The sequence below is a fragment of the Crinia signifera genome, chromosome 6 (assembly GCF_055691185.1).
Source record: "Crinia signifera chromosome 6, ASM5569118v1, whole genome shotgun sequence".
Classification (NCBI taxonomy): Eukaryota; Metazoa; Chordata; class Amphibia; order Anura; family Myobatrachidae; genus Crinia; species Crinia signifera.
The window spans coordinates 268764814-268785815 of NC_139222.1; the positions used below are offsets into that span (position 1 = coordinate 268764814).

At 45.4% G+C, this 21002-nt stretch overlaps 1 protein-coding gene across 4 annotated transcripts in view; it reads left to right on the forward strand.

Annotated features, from left to right (window-relative positions):
• Window positions 1–19545, forward strand: part of HPSE2 (heparanase 2 (inactive)) — a 333369-nt gene extending 313824 nt beyond the window's left edge. For 3 of the 4 annotated variants that reach the window (XM_083149563.1, XM_083149565.1, XM_083149564.1), the window contains 3 exons: window positions 3363–3508; window positions 4661–4807; window positions 15715–17219. In XM_083149563.1, coding sequence (XP_083005689.1) covers window positions 3363–3508; window positions 4661–4807; window positions 15715–15880 — 459 coding nt within the window. In that variant the 3' untranslated portion in view covers window positions 15881–17219. Of the gene's footprint in view, window positions 1–3362; window positions 3509–4660; window positions 4808–15714; window positions 17220–18938 lie in introns of those variants that run through there. The other variant, XR_014444637.1, reaches the window with a different exon arrangement.
• The last annotated feature ends 1457 nt before the right edge of the window (window positions 19546–21002 follow it).

Here is a 21002-nt window from a genome sequence, read left to right on the forward strand (position 1 = left end):
TACTACAGATGGAACGCCTCTCATTTAGTGCCAGCCCTTGCCAGGGTCACCCCTCTGCTGGCAAGAGCTGGCGGAGAGGCGATCTATCTGAAGGGGACGCACTAGCATCTCACACACACACGCGGGCCCCCGTCTCTCGGCGGCGGGGAGCAGAATTCCTGCCTGTCTCCGCTTCAGGGAGACAGGCAGGATTAGGGGGGGCTGCAGGCACCTGTGGGGAGGCGGCGGAGCATTTAGCATTAAGCTGTCATTGCCATGCTCTTGACCATTCCTCTAATCTACCTCGATCATCAGTCATTTTATTTACCCCTCCTGGTGTGTCTACCCTGTTGCAAACCTTTGCGTCATTTGCAAAAAGGCATACGTTCCCTTCAGTACCATCTGTGATGTCACCATAGTAAAGAGCACTGGTCCAAAGATAGATCCCTGGGATACACGACTTGTAGAGGTGTAAATGATGGGGGTATGTACTGTATGTAGAGGTGTAAATGATGGGGGCATGTACTGTATGTAGAGGTGTAAATGATGGGGGCGTGTATGTAGAGGTGTAAATGATGGGGGGATGTACTGTATGTAGAGGTGTAAATGATGGGGGCGTGTTCTATATGTAAAGGTGTAAATGATGGGGGCATGTGTGTAAAGGTGTAAATGATGGGGGCGTGTATGTAAAGGTGTAAATGATGGGGGCGTGTATGTAGAGGTGTAAATGATGGGGTCGTGTATGTAGAAGTATAAATGATGGGGGCGTGTATGTAGAGGTGTAAATGATGGGGGCGTGTATGTAGAAGTATAAATGATGGGGGCGTGTATGTAGAGGTGTAAATGATGGGGGTTTGTATGTAGAGGTGTATTTGATGGGGGCGTGTATGTAGAGGTGTAAATGATGGGGGCGTGTATGTAGAAGTATAAATGATGGGGGCGTGTATGTAGAAGTATAAATGATGGGGGCGTGTATGTAGAGGTGTATTTGATGGGGGCGTGTATGTAGAGGTGTAAATGATGGGGGTTTGTATGTAGAGGTGTATTTGATGGGGGCGTGTATGTAGAGGTGTAAATGATGGGGGCGTGTATGTAGAGGTGTAAATGATGGGGGCTTGTATGTAGAGGTGTAAATGATGGGGGTGTGTATGTAGAGGTGTAAATTATGGGGGCTTGTATGTAGAGGTGTAAATGGTGGGGGCGTGTATGTAGAGGTGTAAATGATGGGGGTGTGTATGTAGAGGTGTAAATGATGGGGGCTTGTATGTAGAGGTGTAAATGATGGGGGCTTGTATGTAGAGGTGTAAATGATGGGGGTGTGTATGTAGAGGTGTAAATGATGGGGGCTTGTATGTAGAGGTGTAAATGATGGGGGTGTGTATGTAGAGGTGTAAATTATGGGGGCTTGTATGTAGAGGTGTAAATGGTGGGGGCGTGTATGTAGAAGTGTAAATGATGGGGGCGTGTATGAGAAAAGGCTGGGAGCCCTGTGAAGGATCACCTATATATTTCAGGACTTTTAAGTGCATGTGAGACTTTTCCTTTGTTGCACTAGTGTATGTAGAGGTGTAAATGATGGGGGTGTGTATGTAGAGGTGTAAATGATGGGAGAGTGTATGTAGAGGTGTAAATTATGGGGGCGTGTATGTAGAGGTGTAAATGATGGGGGCATGTACTATATGTAGAGGTGTAAATGATGGGGGCATGTGCTGTATGTAGAGGTGTAAATGATGGGGGTATGTATGTAGAGGTGTAAATGATGGGGGTATGTATGTAGAGGTGTAAATGATGGGGGCATGCACTGTATGCAGAGGTGTAAATGATGGGGGTATGTATGTACTGCATGCTGAGGTGTAAATGATGGGGGAATGTATGTAACCTGGAACACTACAGAACTGATTTAATTATATTCTGTTAATAAATGGTCTATAAAGAATCCCTTAAAAAAAATAAAAAAATATGTTAAATATTTTACTAAGGAAACTTTCGTACATTCCAATGATTTGATTGAGAATGTGAATGGAGGACAATTACCGTGTGCTGGAGCGCTCTGTAGCGGCTGTACTTAATACAAAGCAGAGAGAGAGAGTGTGGAACCTAATGAGCATGTTCATGAGAATAAGGAATCATGAGCGTATTAACACCAGGGAGTTTAACTTAAGAAGCAGAAGGAAATCATGTGTTGAATTTCTACTAATGACTCACATCGCAGTCATTCCATCCAGCTGCTGCGCCTGCACTTGCTGTAATAAAAAGAACAATCAGACACAGCTACTCATTAGGCCCTAATTTCATCCAGGTTCCGAAGCTTAAATTGCTATTAATATCTTTACGACAACATTGTGCCTGTAGCCGGTTCCAGCGATGAGCAGCATCAAAGCAGCCCCTAGATCGGGGTGCCTCTCAGCTGCTGGTAGGGACACAGTATACTGAGTGTGCAGAACCCTTGCTGTGGCCTATTCATCAGCCGCTACATTGGGGCTCATTCACAAATGGACGCGCTGCCAAATTCGGGCCCAGTGGAGAACATTTTTGCTGTTGCGTATGCTCTGGGTGCAGGTGTTACATAGGCATAGCTCCCAACATGACCCTCTCCAGGAGGGACACAATGCTTTATTCCTGGACCTGTGGTGATACGCCTTTCTTATCAATTAATCAGGTTCAACACAGGTGATGTCATACATTCAAAGGGAAGTCCAGGAGCAGAGCATTGTGTCCCTCCTGGAGAGGAACATGTTGGGAGGTATGTATAGAGGCCTGATAAAGTGGTTATAAACCAGTGATAAAGGAGAAGGTGATAAGTAACACACCAGCCAATCAGCTGTGTTTGAAAAATAAATGTTAGGAGTTGATTGGCTGGTTCGTTATCACCTTCAATTTGAACATGCTTGGGGTAGGCATATTGATATCCTTACAAAAAAATAAGAATCAAATATGGTTTGAGGCAACATGTTTAAAAAAGGGACAGACTAGATGGGCCAAGTGGTTCTTATCTGCCATCAAATTCTATGTTTCTATGTTACCCTTTATTTGTCCTGTATTGTCTTCAACTGTAAGTCACTGTTTTTCCTGTTTGATTATATGTACTCTGTAACTGGGCACTGCGGAACCCTTGTGGCGCCATATAAATAAAGGATAATAATACAAATAATAATTCCCGGCATATACCTGTAATACAGTCCAGTATCATGTAATAATGGCAGCAATAATGAATGTCTTTCTGTGCTCACTCCCTCAGCGTCACTGTGATATTCAAATACAATAATATGGCTCAAGAAAACAAATTTCAATAAAATATGATTGGTTTCCATGGAAACATGTTAATTAACTGTACAAGAGGCCGCTGTTTTTTGTTGCTGAATTGCTGTTATTCTTTATTTTAGGATTATTGGTTGGCAATCGTTTTTAAGAGGCTTGTAGGTCCTAAAGTATTAGCTGTTCACGTAGCTGGTATACAGAGGAAGCCTCGCCCAGGAAAAGTCATACGTGACAAACTGCGCATCTATGCCCACTGTACCAGCCACCACAAGTACGTATACAAAAGACTATGCCCATTACTAGTTGTACAAATGAATGCCCTATCACGGAGACACATGCACAGAGCTGCAGTGTAATGTGGTGGCAAACATACAGCGCAGGAAGAGAACAGCCCAGAAAGCATCTCTCCTGTTCTTACTACTTACACACTGTCCCTTATTCTGGTTCACTCGCAAAGGCAAATTCCTTCTCAAATGGACAAAACCATGTGCACTGCTGGGGGGGGGGGGCAGATGTAACATGTGCAGAGAGAGTTATATTTGGGTGAGTTATTTTGTTTCTGTGCAGGGAAAATACTGACCGCTTTATTTTTACACTGCAATATAGATCTCACTTTGAAGTAAAACCCCACCCAAATCTAATTCTCTCTGCACATGTTGCATCTGCCCCACCTGTAGTGCAGCATGGTTTTGTCAATTTGAGAAGGAATTTGCCTTTGTGAATGAACCAGAATAAGGGCCACTGTCTGCTGACTGCGGAAAGCAAGCTCTTTTTATCTATCAATACTGCAGTGACCTCCCACTGGTGTCCAGGGTAAACCACCATTTATAGTCCACACGGCCTGAGGTTCTTGCCTCTGCCTACGCTGTGTAAATATCAGTCCTCATAATAGCCTACCAATGCACCAAGGGCTAATGCTGCCCATATACTTATACGATGGGATTCTATGCGACATCGTAGTACGATGTCCATCAAATCCGATCACATTTTTGGGTGCAAAAGTCAGCACCCGATGGCACATCGGGTGCTGGAAGAAGGCGGGCAGGGGGCGGCGGAGTAGTGTATGCCAGCAGTAGCGCTTGCAGGCGGCGGGAGTCAGCGGTGGCGGCAGATTTGTTTAAAACACTGGGCTGCCCTGTGATTGGCTGAGCTCTCTCAACCAATCACAGGGCAGCCCAGTGTTTTAAACAATTATCCCGTGATGTAATATACACACATGGAAAGCGTTCTTCTGTGAAATGATTTATAAGTATATGTCATGCTTCCATAAAGATACATTTGATTTAAAAAGAAACAAACTGAATTCCCGGTTCTATCTCTGCGTTCTATAATTGCAGCAGAGCAGACAGACATCTAATGGAAGGTTCTTCATATTGTCTGATACTAACATCTTTCTTTATTTTTTTTTTATTTTTCATTTTAGCCATAATTATGTGCGAGGATCAATAACACTTTATATCATAAACCTACATCGATTAAGGAAAAAAATCAAGTTGGCCGGAACATTGAGAGATAAGATTGTCCACCAGTATCTCCTCCAGCCACATGGGTCAGAGGGAATCCAATCAAAGTGAGTATAAGAAATGGCAGCATTGCTTACAGGGGTTATATACTCCAGATGCTGGGTACATACTCTGGGTGCAGGGGTTACATACTCTGGGTGCAGGGGTACCATAGTTTTGGTGCAGGGGTTGCATAATCTGACATACCAATTCATTCTTCCCTCTGGTTCCCTGTCCACCATGCTTGCACCTGCACAGAACGGATCTCTTCCCTATCTGACTCGGAGGCAGTGATGTAGCGATCTCTGGCTGTTACCATCACTGCTAAATTGCGTTGGTGCTCTGGTGCGCATGCTTTGGGCATAAAGTTACAATTAAATACAAAGAGGAGAACTGGAGTTTACCTCTGAGCACTTTGGCTGATCAACAAACGGACTAATTTTCAGGCCCCCTGTGACACTCTCCTCTGTGTTGTAAAATTATCTGTGGACACCTGGGGGGGGGGGGGTTCGTGGCATACTTGCCTACCCTCCAGGAACATACAAGACGCTCCTGAAAATCAGGTGGCCCTCGCAGCCCCTGGAAAGGTGGTGATGTCTCCCGAATGCTCCCCCACATCCCCTGCTTCTCTCTTGGCGCTAAAGTGATGCACCAAGCTTGATGACACCTGCCTTTGTCCCCGTCCCTGACATACAGCCTCTGCTTCTCCTCTCCAGGTGTAAAGTATGGTTAATATTGCAAAATAGTGTTTCTAGCACTGCAGGCCTAGGGGGATTTGCAGATACTAGGAGCGGTGGGTTTTCTTCAAATTGTACTCTGGACATGGGGGAAGTAATGGGATTATGGGGATCTATTACCATTGGAAGGAGGTGAAGGGAAATATTATAATGGGGACTGTGATGTATACTGCTATGTGTGAGGCTGCTTTTGGGAAAATTAATCCTCGGTTTAGTGGTTTATAGGTAGACAACCAAAATGGAGGGGTCTACACCACCTCTCATGCCATGTTCTCCATGGTGTATGCAAGAGGAATTTCTGGGTACCAAGAAATCCTTTCTGGATGAACCACAGGCCTTCAACTCACAATCAGAGCCCCACCCGGGGCTTATAGGACCTGGAGAGGTAGGACCAGTGACGGAGCTCTGGATCTGCTGCTGTTTCTTTAATAAGGGAGTACTCCACCCCTTAAATCAGGGGTGGGGAGCCTTTTGAGGTCCAAGGGCCGTTTGCATTGAGGCATAATGCCTCGGGGGCCATTTAAAAAAAACAACTTATAAATCGCCCTGCGGCAGCTGTCCCACGCTCCGGCGCCTGCCGCAGTTTATGAGTCGCCGGTCTGTGTGAGCGTGTGGTCCAGACTCTGTGCAGGGAGTCTGATACAGGGGAAATCTCGCGAGAGGTCGGTAGCTCTCGTGAGATTTCCCCTGTACTTGAATCGCTACACAGTCGTCAGGCGGGTTGGCGGGCCACAAAGACCGGCTCCGGGGGCTGTATACGGCCCGCGGGCCGGAGGTTCCCCACCGCTGCCTTAAATCAAACAGAAACCAAACAAGAAAAAAAGAACAGCGCCAATCCAGAGATAAATATTACAATTCATTTTTACTTCCTATCATAGACAATAAACAGCAATCACTGGCCATTTAAAGAAATATACAGCAAATACAAAAAATTAATTAAAACAAGAGATATTCATTTCTCTAAAAGGTAAAAATAAACTTTCCGTTAATATGGTAAGTAGGCTTTAGAATTAGTGTGTTAGTAAATCCAGTTTTTTAGAGGCAAGTCAACGAGCTCTCTGACAGCTGTTAGATGTTAACTTGAAAAATGCTTGCATGCCAATAAAGATGGATAAATGTTAGTTACCAATATTAGCCAATCAGATGTGAGTAAGGATAACGTGCAGAGTGGTGCGTTAATTCGACCCTTAGCTCGCCAGCCTTGCTTCCGCTGTAATAGTGTCCTGCATCCGTGCCGTGGTGACCCGGCTGCTGGTGCTTTTCCAAAATAGGCAGCCCTTCAGGGTTCCGTCACTGGACTGGTGTCAGCAGCGGATAGGAAGGCGGCAATAGAGTCCATGCAGACGGCTGCATTGTCAGTCCTTTAACGCGTTTCTCCGCCTGGAACTTATTTCCCTCTGCCACCTAATTCTGCCCTCCCATGTTAAGCAGAGCCATGGCTAGCGGAAGGGTGTTTGGCACCCCCCATCCCTTTCTGCTAGAATTACTGTCTAGGGCCAACATGGAGGTGGAACTAGTTCCATTACAGGTAGTAGTACTCAGTTACACCCCGCTCCCCTAACTTTACCCCCTGGGCCCCACCCATTGCAGCATTATGCTCCAATTTGCAGGTCTTTTGGGAGGGGGCAGATCCAATATGAGGAATCACAATGCCTATCCCTCCCTCCGCACAGCCCAGCCCTAGTGCCTAAACCTACCCCCACCCCCCCTTCCCTGGCGTAACCCTAATCCACCCCACAGACTTACATTTCCAACGGTTGGAATTTCAGCGCTATCATCTTCATTGATGCATCGCAATCATTCATAAAAATCGATAAAACCAGATAAAGTCACAGAACTCAAAATCCACATTTTGAACCTCAAGAAAATTCGAACCAGGACTCAGAGGATTTGGATTTCTAGAAAACCGAAACGCACATATCTAAAAGCAACACACTGATTCCACCTGACTGTGATAGAAATGAATGGACCTCCGGCACAGAAGTAGGGGAACTGCAGCCACACTGTCCAGACATGGCCGCCCTTGCACTCAGACATGGGATAAGGATACACCGCTCCTGAGATGACTGTGGCATTGAATGAGCCTCAGAAGCCAGTGCTGTGATGGGAAGTCAGGCACATAGGCACAGACTCCAGATTGTAATGTGTGGAAATAGGGCGGGGGGGGGGGGGGGGGGGCTGAATACTTTTTCATGGCACTATATGCGTTTTTATGACAGTTCTCAAGTACACAAGATAACTCTCGTAACACTTCACCCACTCAGCCTGTGCGTTACCTATGGATAAACCTGGATCAGATGAGAAATGCAGACCTCCCAGATATAGGACTGTGTACTTAAGAGCTTCCTTGGATTTATGATGCCAGTAAACTGGCTGCTTAGTAGAATGTAAACAAGTGCGCCCCAGTCTCTGGCTCTGTTTTCCAGCAACGCATAGCAGGACACCAGTTACAGCACTGTCCCAAGTTATACTCGTGTAGTAAAAGCCAATTTCATATGGATCCACTCTCTTCCCGACATTTAAAAACAAGGCTAGACAGTCCCCGCAGGAGAGAGGGTGATATTTATTATGTATGCTGGATGTATATAGAAAGCCATCATTACAGCTCGGCTGGGCTGTGTGTGTGTCTACTATTTGACAGAGGAATACAGCAAAACTGAACTACAGTATGCATGTATTTGAGCAGGGACTAAGTAAAAACCGGACCCGGACAAGACCCTGGAACGCCGGATCGGACATCAAACTCTGCATTCCGGAGCTTGTAGTGTCCTGTCCGGGAGGTGTCTTGTCCGGGGGAGGGGGGAGGGGGGGGCTGTGACAGCTTTCCCCAGGGACATTGGGAAGGGGAGATTACAGCCTCCCCGTGTGGTTCAGATCGTTCCGGTTTTTGTTACACCCCTGGACCATGCAGGGAGGCTGTATTCTCCCCCGTCTCCTCTCCCTGGCGACAGGTATGACATATATTGATGAATGAAGCCTGTCCGGTCTGGTATTCCAGGGTTCAGTCCGGTTCAGTGTTTACCCATACCCCTTTCAGTGGCTGCAGGCAGAATGATGGGAACACCTTAGGATGCATGAGTTGTGGACTCCTCATGGGTGGGTATACTGTACATTGGCTGATATATCGGCTGTTCAACTGAACTGCCGATATATCATAGGCGCATCAGCACATGTGTATCCTCGATATGTCTATTAACAGTATTGAACCCAGATATATTGCATGGGCCTGCAGCACAGCCAATGGCCGATATATCTGCAGGTCTGTGTGTACTGATGGTCTGCAGACACTTTCTACAGAGGCCGCTGGTGGCTGACATCACAACTGGGTACACGTAAATGCCTGCCCACTTGTGACATCAAGCACAACGCATTGGACCGATGCTTCTATCACTCACCTGATACACAACTAAGACAGTAGTCCAGTCCATGTATTTAAGCTGCATTGTTTCATTTTAAAGAATAATGGGCCTGATTCGGTGTTGTACATTATCACATAGCCACAGGGACACGGCTATGAAATACCATACAGCTAATATGTAAACACAGCATGGCTGCCTCATGACTGCTTCCATTATCAGGACTTTTATCAGGCTGCTACCACCCTATGGAATGCCCTTCCACGCACAACAAGACTCTCCACTAGCCTCCAAGCGTTCCCTGAAAACTCACCTCTTCAGGCAAGCCTATCATATCTAAATACCACACACATAACCCTCTGAGGCACTTATGTATTATATAGCTTCCCTTCTGGACTTGCATCTTGGTGGGACTGCTATGCTATTACTGGTGCCTGATATGGATAAAAGGTGGGGGGATGAAACTTTTTGCATGGGAGGGCACCTAATTTATAGTTACACCATTGCCACACTTAATTGAATATACACCCCTTAACATGGCTCCCACTGCAGGGAAGTAGAGAAGAACCTTAAGTCACAATCTGGAACAGGGTTGGGTCTGTCCTTCAAACTTAATCCTTAATCCTTTTACCCATCCTAGTTGCCCTCACTTCATCACAGGCAGAGAGTTCCCTAACACCATTTGGGGCAGATGATCAAACAGCCAGATCTGTGTCCAATTTGGCAATTCATACAACCAGATTGTCACACATGCTCAGTTGATTAATATTATTATCGTTTATTTATAAACCTCCATCGGAATGAGCTGGGTTTGCTGTTTCTTTTGTCCCCACTACACCCCCTACATATCTGGGTGTATTCTGGTAGTTTGCTAGTAGCTGTATTCCTTAATAAGTTACAAGAGTGTTTTAAATACGGCCAGTTGGAATATTGTGGAGCATTTTTCAAAGCCGCAGCTTTTAAAATTCTAAATTCTACCCATGACCCACTTAAAAGAGTGAAAGAGAGGAGAACGCAGACATCACACCAGGAATATTGTGCAGTGTTTAGTGTGTCAGTCCTGGCTTAGATTAATGTCCTGAGATTTAGTTCCTCATCCAGACCTCTGGATACAAACCCAAACATTTAACTCTTCTGTAAAGATTGGTAGAAAATTGAGATTCCAACATTTCCAAACAAATGTTCCTAATCTTAAAGAGGTTTGGACATGTTTGGATTTTGTGTTAAACACTTTAGCCAGCTACGGTAATATGATCTTTTTATTGTACAAAACAGTTATACATCGCTCCCAAAATATCTTAAGCGAGAGACAAAAGAGACCACAAAGATACGGGGTTGGACTTTAATAAGTAAACAGCGCAGACAACCAAATTGTGGCCAAAACAATTTGCCAACATTTAATGAATTCATTGCACCAAATATCATCATAACATACATTTGTTTCACTGTTACATCTGCTGGCAGTGGAGTTTTTTCTCCCTGACCCCATAAGAATCTTCACTGTAAAATGACTCTGAAATAATGTCCTTGGCTTCGGAATGTTAAAGGTACAAATGGTGCTGATGAAAGTGAAGACCCCATAGGTTTTAATAGGGGCTCTTAGATTGCCAAAATTCTGTCACATTCCGTAGTTTGGCTTCAGAACCCACTGTAGCATTCTGCTGACAGAAGAGAAAAAAAAAATTCAACCAGAAAAAGTGGATTCTAATTAATATATATATATATATATATATATATATATATATATAAACAGCAGGGTCCCACCTTCCCACAGGTAGCTGGAACAAACACGTCACTGCAGCATGAGGTATAACGGAATTGCTTTATTGACCTCGACGGGCCGTTTCGGGGTAACACCCCGTTTTCAAGAGGGTTTGTTCCAGCTACCTGTGGGAAGGTGGGACCCTGCTGTTTATAATCTCTCTACAAAGGCACGCAGCTATATTGCTATTTCGTGGGGAGTGCCGGTCCAGGTTTGGATATATGGTACTTGTTTCCTATCTGGGCGCCCGTCGCGGGCATCGCGGGTACATTTATGTATGGCCGCGACGCGACCGACGCGATGCCCGCGATTTCCCATTGAAACCAATGTTAAACTTTGAAATCGTGTCGGTCGCGTCGCGGCCGGCCATAAATGCACCCGCGATGCCCGCGACGCGATGCTCACGATTTCCCATAGGAATCAATGTTAAAAGCCGCGATGGACCCGATTTTACTGTTAAATGCCTCAATCCACCCGATTTGGCCATAGGATTCAATGTTAAATGGGCCACAGAGCCCATTAACCCTTAAATATCCCCCCCAAATTTTGACGCCACCCCACGATCGACGCCAACCCGAAGCGTGGCGAGCGCAGCGAGCCCGCGAGGGGCGGCGGTACGCGTCCTCCGACCTTTTCATGCCCTACTATCCACTAGGGCGTGGTGTGAGAATATAATAGTGTGGCGAGCGCAGCGAGCCACCGAGCCCGAAGCGTGGCGAGCGCAGCGGATACCTTCACAGTTATGCGCGTCCCCTCGCGGCCTTCACAGTGAAGGTATCCGCGTCCCCTCGCGGGGCTCGCTGCGCTCGCCACGCTTCGGGCTCGGTGGCTCGCTGCGCTCGCCACACTATTATATTCTCACACCACGCCCTAGTGGATAGTAGGGCATGAAAAGGTCGGAGGACGCGTACCGCCGCCCCTCGCGGGCTCGCTGCGCTCGCCACGCTTCGGGTTGGCGTCGATCGTGGGGTGGCGTCAAAATTTGGGGGTGACATTTAAGGGTTAATTGGGCCTAATTCAGGGTTATTATGGCCAAATCGGGTCAATTGAGCCATTTAACAGTGAAATCGCGGTCAATCAGCCTTTTTTAACATTGTTCCCTATGGGAAAATCGCGGTGATCGCGGTCATCGCGGGCATCGCGACCATCCAATTTTACCCGCGATGACCGCGATTTTTACCCCCGATCAACGCGATTTTGATCGTGGGCGCCCAGATAGGAAACAAGTACCGGATATATATATATATATATATATATATATATATATATATATATATATATATATATATATAGGATCCAATAGGCTGGCACTCCACCAATTAAGTCAAGATATTTGCCCGGGTGCCATCAGGGTACATACGAACCACAGATAGAGAAACACAATGCAGCGGCACTCCCACAGGACTTTCACCCAAATAACTGTCAGACCACTCTGGGGTTCCGTTCGACGTTTCAGTCGGGTAGACTTTTATCAAGAACAAGGCATACGCCTTGTTCTTGATAAAAGTCTACCCGACTGAAACGTCGAACGGAACCCCAGAGTGGTCTGACAGTTATTTGGGTGAAAGTCCTGTGGGAGTGCCGCTGCATTGTGTTTCTCTCTATATATATATATATATATCACAATCAATAGTGTTATACAGCGCCCAAATATTAAATTTCTTTCCTCTTATATAGCCATAATCAACAAAGACTTTATCTTAAATATAAAACATTTATTAAAAAACAAGCATTAAAACAAGCTTTTTCTTCGATTTATATCGGCAGTATTTTCCTTGAGATTATGAATCCTAACAAGTACCCGACGTGTTTCGTCTCTTTATGAGACCTCATCAGGGGTGTGACACTTTTTTTATATGAATCTTTAAGGATTCATTAGGATTTAACATAGGTGTGAATTCAATGTATTTCTCAACCACAATTGTCCAAAGTATAAAATATATGAGATTTTACTGTAGATATTTTATCCTAAACTTGTAATCTACTGATAATAAATCAGTTAATCTTCTTCTTTTATCAGTTGAAGGTGAGAACCATTTTTAGGTGAGTAATAGTCTCATAATTTTATCATCCACAGGCTTCATGAAGGGGACTTTTTAACCCTGATTCAAGCTATATAAAGGAAAAAGGGACTTCACTAATTTGGAGGATAGAACAAAAAAGTTTTCCCTTTTATGTGGTTATCCTATATATTTGGACATATTTTTTGATTGTTACACCACTTTTAAATAAAACACTCACCTAAAAATTGTTCTCACCTTCAACTGATAAAAGAAAAGGATAAACTGATTTGTAGATTACAAGTTTAGGATAAAATATCTACAGTAAAATCTCATATATTTTATACTTTGGACAATTGTGGATGAGAAATACATTGAATTCCCATCTATGTTAAATCCTACTGAATCCTTAAAGATTCATATAAAAACTCACACCCCTGATGAAGTCTCATAAAGAGACGAAACGCGTTGGGTACTTGTTATGATTCATAATCTGATAATTCGGCCAATATAAATCCAAGAAAAAGCTTGTTTTAAAGCTTGTTTTTTAATAAATGTTTTATATTTAAGATAAAGTCTGTTGATTATGGCTATATAAGAAAGACGTTTATTATTTTGGTGCTGTATAACACTATTGTTTTTGATATATATATATATATATATATATATATTTTTTTTTTTTTTTTTTTAAGTAACAGTATGGGTATATTGGGGGATATGTATTAAGCCTGGTGACGTGATAAAGTGGAAGGTGATAATGCACCAGCCAATCAGGTCCTAACTGTGGAGTTACAGACTGGGTTTTAAAAATGACAGTTATGTGCATTATGACAATTATGAGCAATGACGGTTATGAGCAACAACAGTTATAACCCTTCCACTTTATCACCAATTTATCACTTCACCAGACGCAATACATCTGTCCCATTATTCCTTATAATACATAAACTTGCATTAAATCTCACTGCGTGTATAAATATGTTTTTCAGAAATGTGCACATTCTCTGTATTGACATAACTCATTCAATTTAAAATATAGTGTACACCAGTTATTATTATTATTTACAGATTCCGATAGATAACAACTCATGTGAATAATTAACTCATGGGCTAAAATGATTGGATATTATATTAGGAAAAGATTTATTTTGGTTCCTACACATTGCAAGGGCTCCCTCTAGTGGTAACATGAAATACTTATAATGCTGGGTGATCAAATGTTACGTCTGTTAAATATTTGATTTGAGTTTCAGGCAATAAATATATATTTCGGGACATTTGCATATTTTATTTATGCTTTTTAATTGTGTTTTCTAATTTTCTCAACACAAAGGGATCGGGCGTCAAGACCCAAGTTTAGAGCTAACAAGAAATACATGAGCATTATTTATTCTAATGAAGCTGAGCTCTAATAACTTGGCATAGGACAGAGGAAAATGCAGCACTTGTCCTGAATAAAGACCACTTTCCGTGACATTTTGGGGGAAATTTACTAAGATGTGTATTCTACATCACATGTGCTGTTGCTATGGGCAACCAATCAGAATCTACTTCTTATTTGTTTAGCACCATCTAGAAGATAATAGACAGGATCTGATTGGTTTCCCTTCATTGCGCTTCATTGCACTCCCCCCGCTGTGCAGTCAGGATTCCGACGTCGGGCTACAGACTGTCGGAATCCCGACTGTCGGTGTGTTATACCCCCCCCCCCCCATCACCACTGCGACATTATTGTATATGGAGGACCACCAGGGCCGGTGCAAGCCCTGTCATCGCCCCAGGCGACCTGCCGCCCCAGCACCCTCCCCCCCCCCTCACCCGCTCTGACCCGGTCCACAGGGGAGGCTTATGGGGGAGGGGGGGTTGTCAGCGGGCACCACCTGTGGATTACAGGGGGGGGGGGTGCGCGCCTCTCTGCGGCTTACTATCAAAGGCGGGGGGGCAGCGGGCGCCTGCCGCTGATTGCCAACTAGCTCCAGGGGAGGGAGATGTGTGCGGGTGCTTCCCCCGCCGAAGATTTACTTTACTCTGACGACCAGCACAGGGGGGGGAGGGCAGTGGGCTTAACACTGCTCCACGGGTGGGATGCAGGCAGGGGCGGGGGCGGGTGGCATACAGCTCACCTGCTCCCTGCTGGTATGAACTCCTGGGTCAGGTGCCGTACTTGGCAGCGCAGAGCTTTCTTCTTCCTGCTCTCCTGCAGCTCTTTACCGCCCTCTAGTGGCCGGCGCCCTAGGCAAATGCCTAAAGCTGTGTGTGTGTGTGTGTGTGTGTGTGTGTGTGTGTGTGTGTGTGTGTGTGTGTGTGTGTAGGGGGAGTTAGGGTTAAGGCTGTATGTGTGTATGTGTATGTATGTATGTATGTGTGTGTTTGTGGAGGGGGAGTTAGGGTTAGGCTGTGTGTGTGTGTGTGTGTGTGTGTGTGTGTGGAGGGGGCGTTAGGGTTAGGCTGTATGTGTGTGTGTGGAGGGGGCGTTAGGGTTAGGCTGTATGTGTGTGTGTGGAGGGGGCGTTAGGGTTAGGCTGTGTGTGTGTGTGTGTGTGTGTGTGTCGAGGGGAGTTAGGGTGTGTGTGTGTGTGTGTGTGTGTGTGTGTGGAGGGGGAGTTAGGGTTAGTCTGTGTGTGTGTGGAGGGGGAGTTAGGGTTAGTCTCTGTGTGTGTGTGTGTGTGTGTGTGTGTGTGTGGAGGGGGAGTTAGGGTAAGCTGCAGGTAGGTAGTGTTAGAAGGATAGGGGGTTAGCGTTATGATACTTACCCACTCTGTATCGGGATCCTGAATATCAGTGTTTTCTCACCACTGGCATACCAAGTGCCGGGATCCTGATACCATCCCCTAATAAAAGCATAACCCGCAACATATGAGAGTCAAAGCTTGGGACTAGGCATGTGCCCAAAAGGCCATAGAGATAAGGCATGCCCTCGCGAAATCACCCCATTTCCATCACTGGGGAGGACTAGTAATACAGCGAGTGCCCCCCCCCCAGACTCCACACTCTTAATGATTAGACTATTTGACATTTTCTTGGTACTGTAAGTGTTTAGTTTAGTTATCCTTTACACTATTGCGTATAAAGTCCTATGTCTCATTATAATGCACTCATGAATTCATATTTCCTCCTCAGGTCAGTGCAGCTTAACGGACAGCAGCTGGTGTTGGTTGATGATGGAACTCTTCCAGAACTCAAGCCCCGACCGTTACGACCTGGCCGTACACTTGTCATTCCACCACTGAGCATAGGCTTCTATGTGGTCAAGAATGTCAATGCCGTGGCTTGCAGATATCGGTAGCTATAATCCTGAAATAACTTCATACGACTGCTACAACCAAAGGCGCCAGTCACCAAACGGCCAAACGCCCGAATTTCTCATTCTACAATACCCCGGGCCTGCAAATGTCTCCAGGGCAGATTATGTGCAAGCCGCCATCTGCAAGTTTTGTGTCTGTATAAGCTGCGGCTAGAGATTAGCCAGAGGCCCATGTATGGGACATACGATAATGACAGGTCTGTCACCCTCTAGTACGTTCTGTGTTTAAAGGTCATAAGTGATTAATTGTTCTTAAGAATTGTATGTTCCCTGCCCAATCCGTGCATCATCCTATTCTATGAACCAGCGCACAAACACTCTCAGACACCCGGGGGAGAATTGTGGGGTCAGGCCGCCCACAGGCACGACATTATTGGTCGTCCCCATCACGTCACTGGCCCCTTTCTTGTTAGTGCCTTCTGAAGGCCAAACCCATGCTAACCTCACCCCACCTCTGCCAGTACAATTCACTGGCATTGCCCCCTCCCCTCCCACCGGTTACAAAATAAAAATTGTTGTAATGACAAAAACAAAGTAAAAATAACCATCTTGCGATCTTCCTGCCATGGCTCTCATGCAAGTGGGCGTGCTGTGCCACCCACACACACAGCATGTGCCCCCCCACACACCCAGCATGTGCCACACACACACCAAACCACACACACAAACACACACAGCAAGTGCCACCCCTAGGCATGTGCCTAATGGGAAATCCTCCACTACACACTCCTATTGTAGATGAATGTACAGTATATATTGCAACAACACGTTGTCTTCAGCCTGCCAAATTATTTTATCAGCACTTGATTTTATCACATAGCTCACACTTGGCATTACCTCTTATCCTTTTCATCTTTATCATTGCACTTTTTGGGCGACCTCATCTTTTCTCTCCTGCAGAGTACTTTATTTTTTTCTGCATGCGGCCTGTGCATCCCTGTGTGCCATTTTCCGTAAATCTATGCCGACACATCTTATTGTTGTGAATAATGTTGTAATGTTGTCAATCTGCGTGCCATCATGAGATGATTTGTGATGAGTATGTACGGCAAGTAAAAGGAGCGTTTGGAGACAGTGGGGGGGAGATGCATTATAGCGCAGATATCATGCCGCTATTACGCTTCCTGCTCCGCCTCTTTCCCGAGAGCATTACTGACGAGATGTGCTGAGGCGCCGTGTCTCACTACCTGGCGGTCTCCACTGGGCATGTCACGTGTGATAACTCACAAGCATCACAAGATCTCCCATGCAGCGCGGAGCTAACAGATGCAGGGCCAGATTCTCTAAGCTTCAAAAGTGATAACATGAAGAGTGATAAACCGCCAGCCAATCAGCTCCTACCTGACATTTTTCAAACACAGTCTGTGACATGGCAGGTAGGAGCTGATTGGCTGGCTGTTTATCACTCTCCATTTTATCACTTTTGAAGCTTAGAGAATCTGGCCCGCAGTAACCTGTGGTGATAGGGTAACGACAGTTGCAGCGGTGGAATACGATATCTGCTGTTATCAGAACGGTCAGTTACATGCCTGTTCATAGATTGCCTGCAATATTGGCGTGCTATGTTATGATAGCAGCGCCGATACTGACGGGTGTGAAGCACCCCCGGCATTTGCTGGTAATCACTGCTTTCTTACATGGGGTGAAGTGTTATTAGCACACATAGGGTCAGATGCACTAAGCTTCAAAAGTGATAAAATGCAGAGTGATACACAACCAATCAGCCTGACAGCTGATTGGCTGGTCGTTTATCACTCTACATTTCCTACCCCTGTGTACAGTATGCGTGTTATGCCGGAACACTGGCTGTAACATCTCTGACACAGGTGGGAGGGGTCAGAGGACAGACAAACTGTCATTACCTGCCCAACTGTTGTCATGAATAACACATCCAAAATAGCAAACCGTTCCCTCAATTGTTCTAATCCAGAGCAAATAGTTCCTTAGGCTATAGCAGTCTTGTGGGGAGCACAGCAGAAGATTCTACATTGTGCCATAGAGACACTTTTATTCATGGGGCAGATGTATTAAGCCTGGGCAAGTGATAAAGTGGTGATTCCGCAGTAATAAAGCGGACGGTGATAACGCCCTGGTCCATCAGCTCTTAACTATCATTTTTCATACACAGCTGATTGGCTGGTGTGTTATCACCGCTGTATCACTTCACCTGACTTAGTACATCTGCCCCTCAATAAGTTCCAACATTTCCAGGACACAGTCTTTCATTGGAAAGAACTTAAGCTCTACAAATAGGGACATCTGTCCGATGTCTGCAACGCTGGATTTTAATGTAACAACGGGAAACAGTAACAAAACTAAGCTCTCCTTCCTAGTGAGACACCATAGCACTCTTGTCTAGGTCTACAAGCACTAGGTCGACACCACTAGGTCGACATGCATGAAGGTCGACATAACTGAAGGTCAACATGCAGGAAGGTCGACATGGGTTAGGTTCGACCGGGTCATTATGTCGACACAAGCAGTAGGTTTTTCACATTTTTTTCTGGGACTGACATGTGCCGACAGGCGGTATTTCATGCCCTACCATCGACTTGAGAATAAAATAGTGTGCCGAGTGTAGCGAGGCACTATTGCTGAAGTATGGCGAGTGCATCGCTACGTTTCAGTGTCCATGTCGACTGTGTCAACATTCAGGACGAAAAAAGTGAAAAACCCCATGTCGACCATTTTGACTGTCAACCTTTTCCATGTTGACCTAATGACCCTGTTGGCCTTCAGTCATGTCGACCTTCATGCATGTCGACCTAGTGGTGTCGACCTAATGCTTGTAGACTTAGTTGCTGTGTATCCAATGATCCTATCCCCTTGTTTTTGTCATACAAGATGGCTGTGCGTACCGTAGTTCTGTAGTTTAACGAGGTTATAAGACAAATGTCCATCAACATGTTGTGTTTTTGTCTTATTTTACCGTTTTAGTTGCATTTGGTTTTTAGTGACTCTCATTTAAATATAAGGTTACAGTTCGCAGTTGTAGGTTTTACATTTTATCTCTGCGGTGATTATTTGTGTCCTACTCCAGGTCAGAGCTGCCAGTGACCAGTAATTCTTTATTCCGTGCTCCTGCCTGCTTCTGCGTGGGCTATGGACGAAGGTAATATTCAGCTGTAGACCAGTGCCAAACAGATAATTTATGTACCGTGAATTTGCAGAAATTGTAAAATGTTAATTGAGATCAGACAGAAACATGTTCATAAACATCTGTTCTAAAATTCTACATGGCACCCCGACCGCTCGGCTCTCCCCGGGCAGGAAGGGTCTGTGGGTCATCTTTCTCAATGCTACTTCCATTAAACGCCACACACAGCAGGAGAGTGGCAGCTTGCAATGCAGCAGCCCTGTTGGAGAGATTCGCTGAATTATGATACTGGACTGAGAACCAAATAGGGGTCAAGAGTTTTCCTGTTTTGTCCAAGCTTATGAGCTGTAACGTTTTCTAAAATGATTTAATATAAGACAACAGAAAACATACGTATGAATGTCGTGCTTGGCACACACTGGGCAACATGTGTCCCCCAACCACATCTTGCACCCTCGTCGTTTTCCCAAATATAACTAGGAATATTGGGCCTTATAATAGTTCACTCTTTCTGACAAAATCCTTCTTAGATGGACAAAACCATGTGCACTGCAGGGGGGCAGATGTAACATGTGCAGAGAGAATTAGATTTGGGTGAGTTATTTTGTTTCTGTGCAGGGTAAATACTGGCTGCTTTATTTTTACACTGCAATATAGATCTCACTTTGAAGTAAAACCCCACCCAAATCTAACTCTCTCTGCACAAGTAACATCTGCCCCACCTGCAGTGCACATGGGGCCTTATTCTGGTTGGTGCGGTCCGTCCCGAATTCTTTCGAAGCTGACCGAACGCCACGCTGTGCGGACATTGTAAGAACAAACGCCCACAGGTCCTCCGCATTTGGACGGACTCACTCTCTAAGAAGAGGGTGTGTTTTCGGACAACAACCAAACCGTGCGTGTGCGGTGGCAACACAAAGATTCTGCACGGTCTAACAGCGTCAGAACGGACGGGAAGCTGCCCGTATGCACCGATGCGGGGTATTTCCGCAAAACTCACACCTGTTATCTGAACTCATACATCTGCCACATGACACACTTATGCCCATTTCTGCCCATTGCTTGCAGTGTAAATGTGTGTAAAATAGCAAAAATGTAGTCGTGCTTTCAGCATATATTTGTGTATTTAGTAATGGTCCATTTAGGCAGCAATGCTTCCAATTGAAGCTATGAAAAGAGTGTAATTAATCACTAATGAGTAGAGGAGTGGATTGTATTGTGTTCAGCTGAGAGTGATTCAGGTGCGGGCGTACTAATTGGGCGAACCGAATGCCTAGTGCATGAACAAGTGGTCTCCGCAAAGTGAAACTTGCTTATGAAGACCGCATATTTCATGCGTGTTGGTTCGTTTGCTGTCCGAATGCACGCCTACCAGAGTTTGTGCACTCCCTCGTGTACGCCCATATTATCGCCCAGTTTTGCCCACTTTGAAACCACGCCCTTGTGTAGGTCCGAATGACGCCCATATTATGCCCATATTTCCAGAGTCAATTCGGTGGACATTTCTGTACGGTATTAGTGAGAACGAGTACGTAGACCATGCGTGGCACATGCGCATTGCGTTGCCTACGCATGCGCAGACGGCTAAAAAGCGCCCTCCAAAATAATTCGGAACGGACCGCACCAACCAGAATAAGGCCCATGGTTTTGTCCATCTAAGAAGGATTTTGTCAGAAAGAGTGAACTAGAATAAGGCCCATTGTTCTGCCCAAAAAAGAGGGACCCACTTCTTGGATCAAGGTGAGATGCTGTTGGGTGACCCATTCACCTCGCGCCCTCACCCCAGCTCTATCTGAATGCCGGTATCCTGTGGATAATATATATTTTTGGCCACACCCCCATGCAGTACCCAGGCCCTGTGCCAATGTCTATGGCCCTGTCTGTGTCACAATCCAGGAAAGTGCATAGAAATGCCTGGTGGCATACCATTACCATAGAATATCTGTTGGTCGTTGCTTTCAAAGTTCTAGTCTTTCTTGGAGGACCTGTCCAGGCGCCCAATGATAT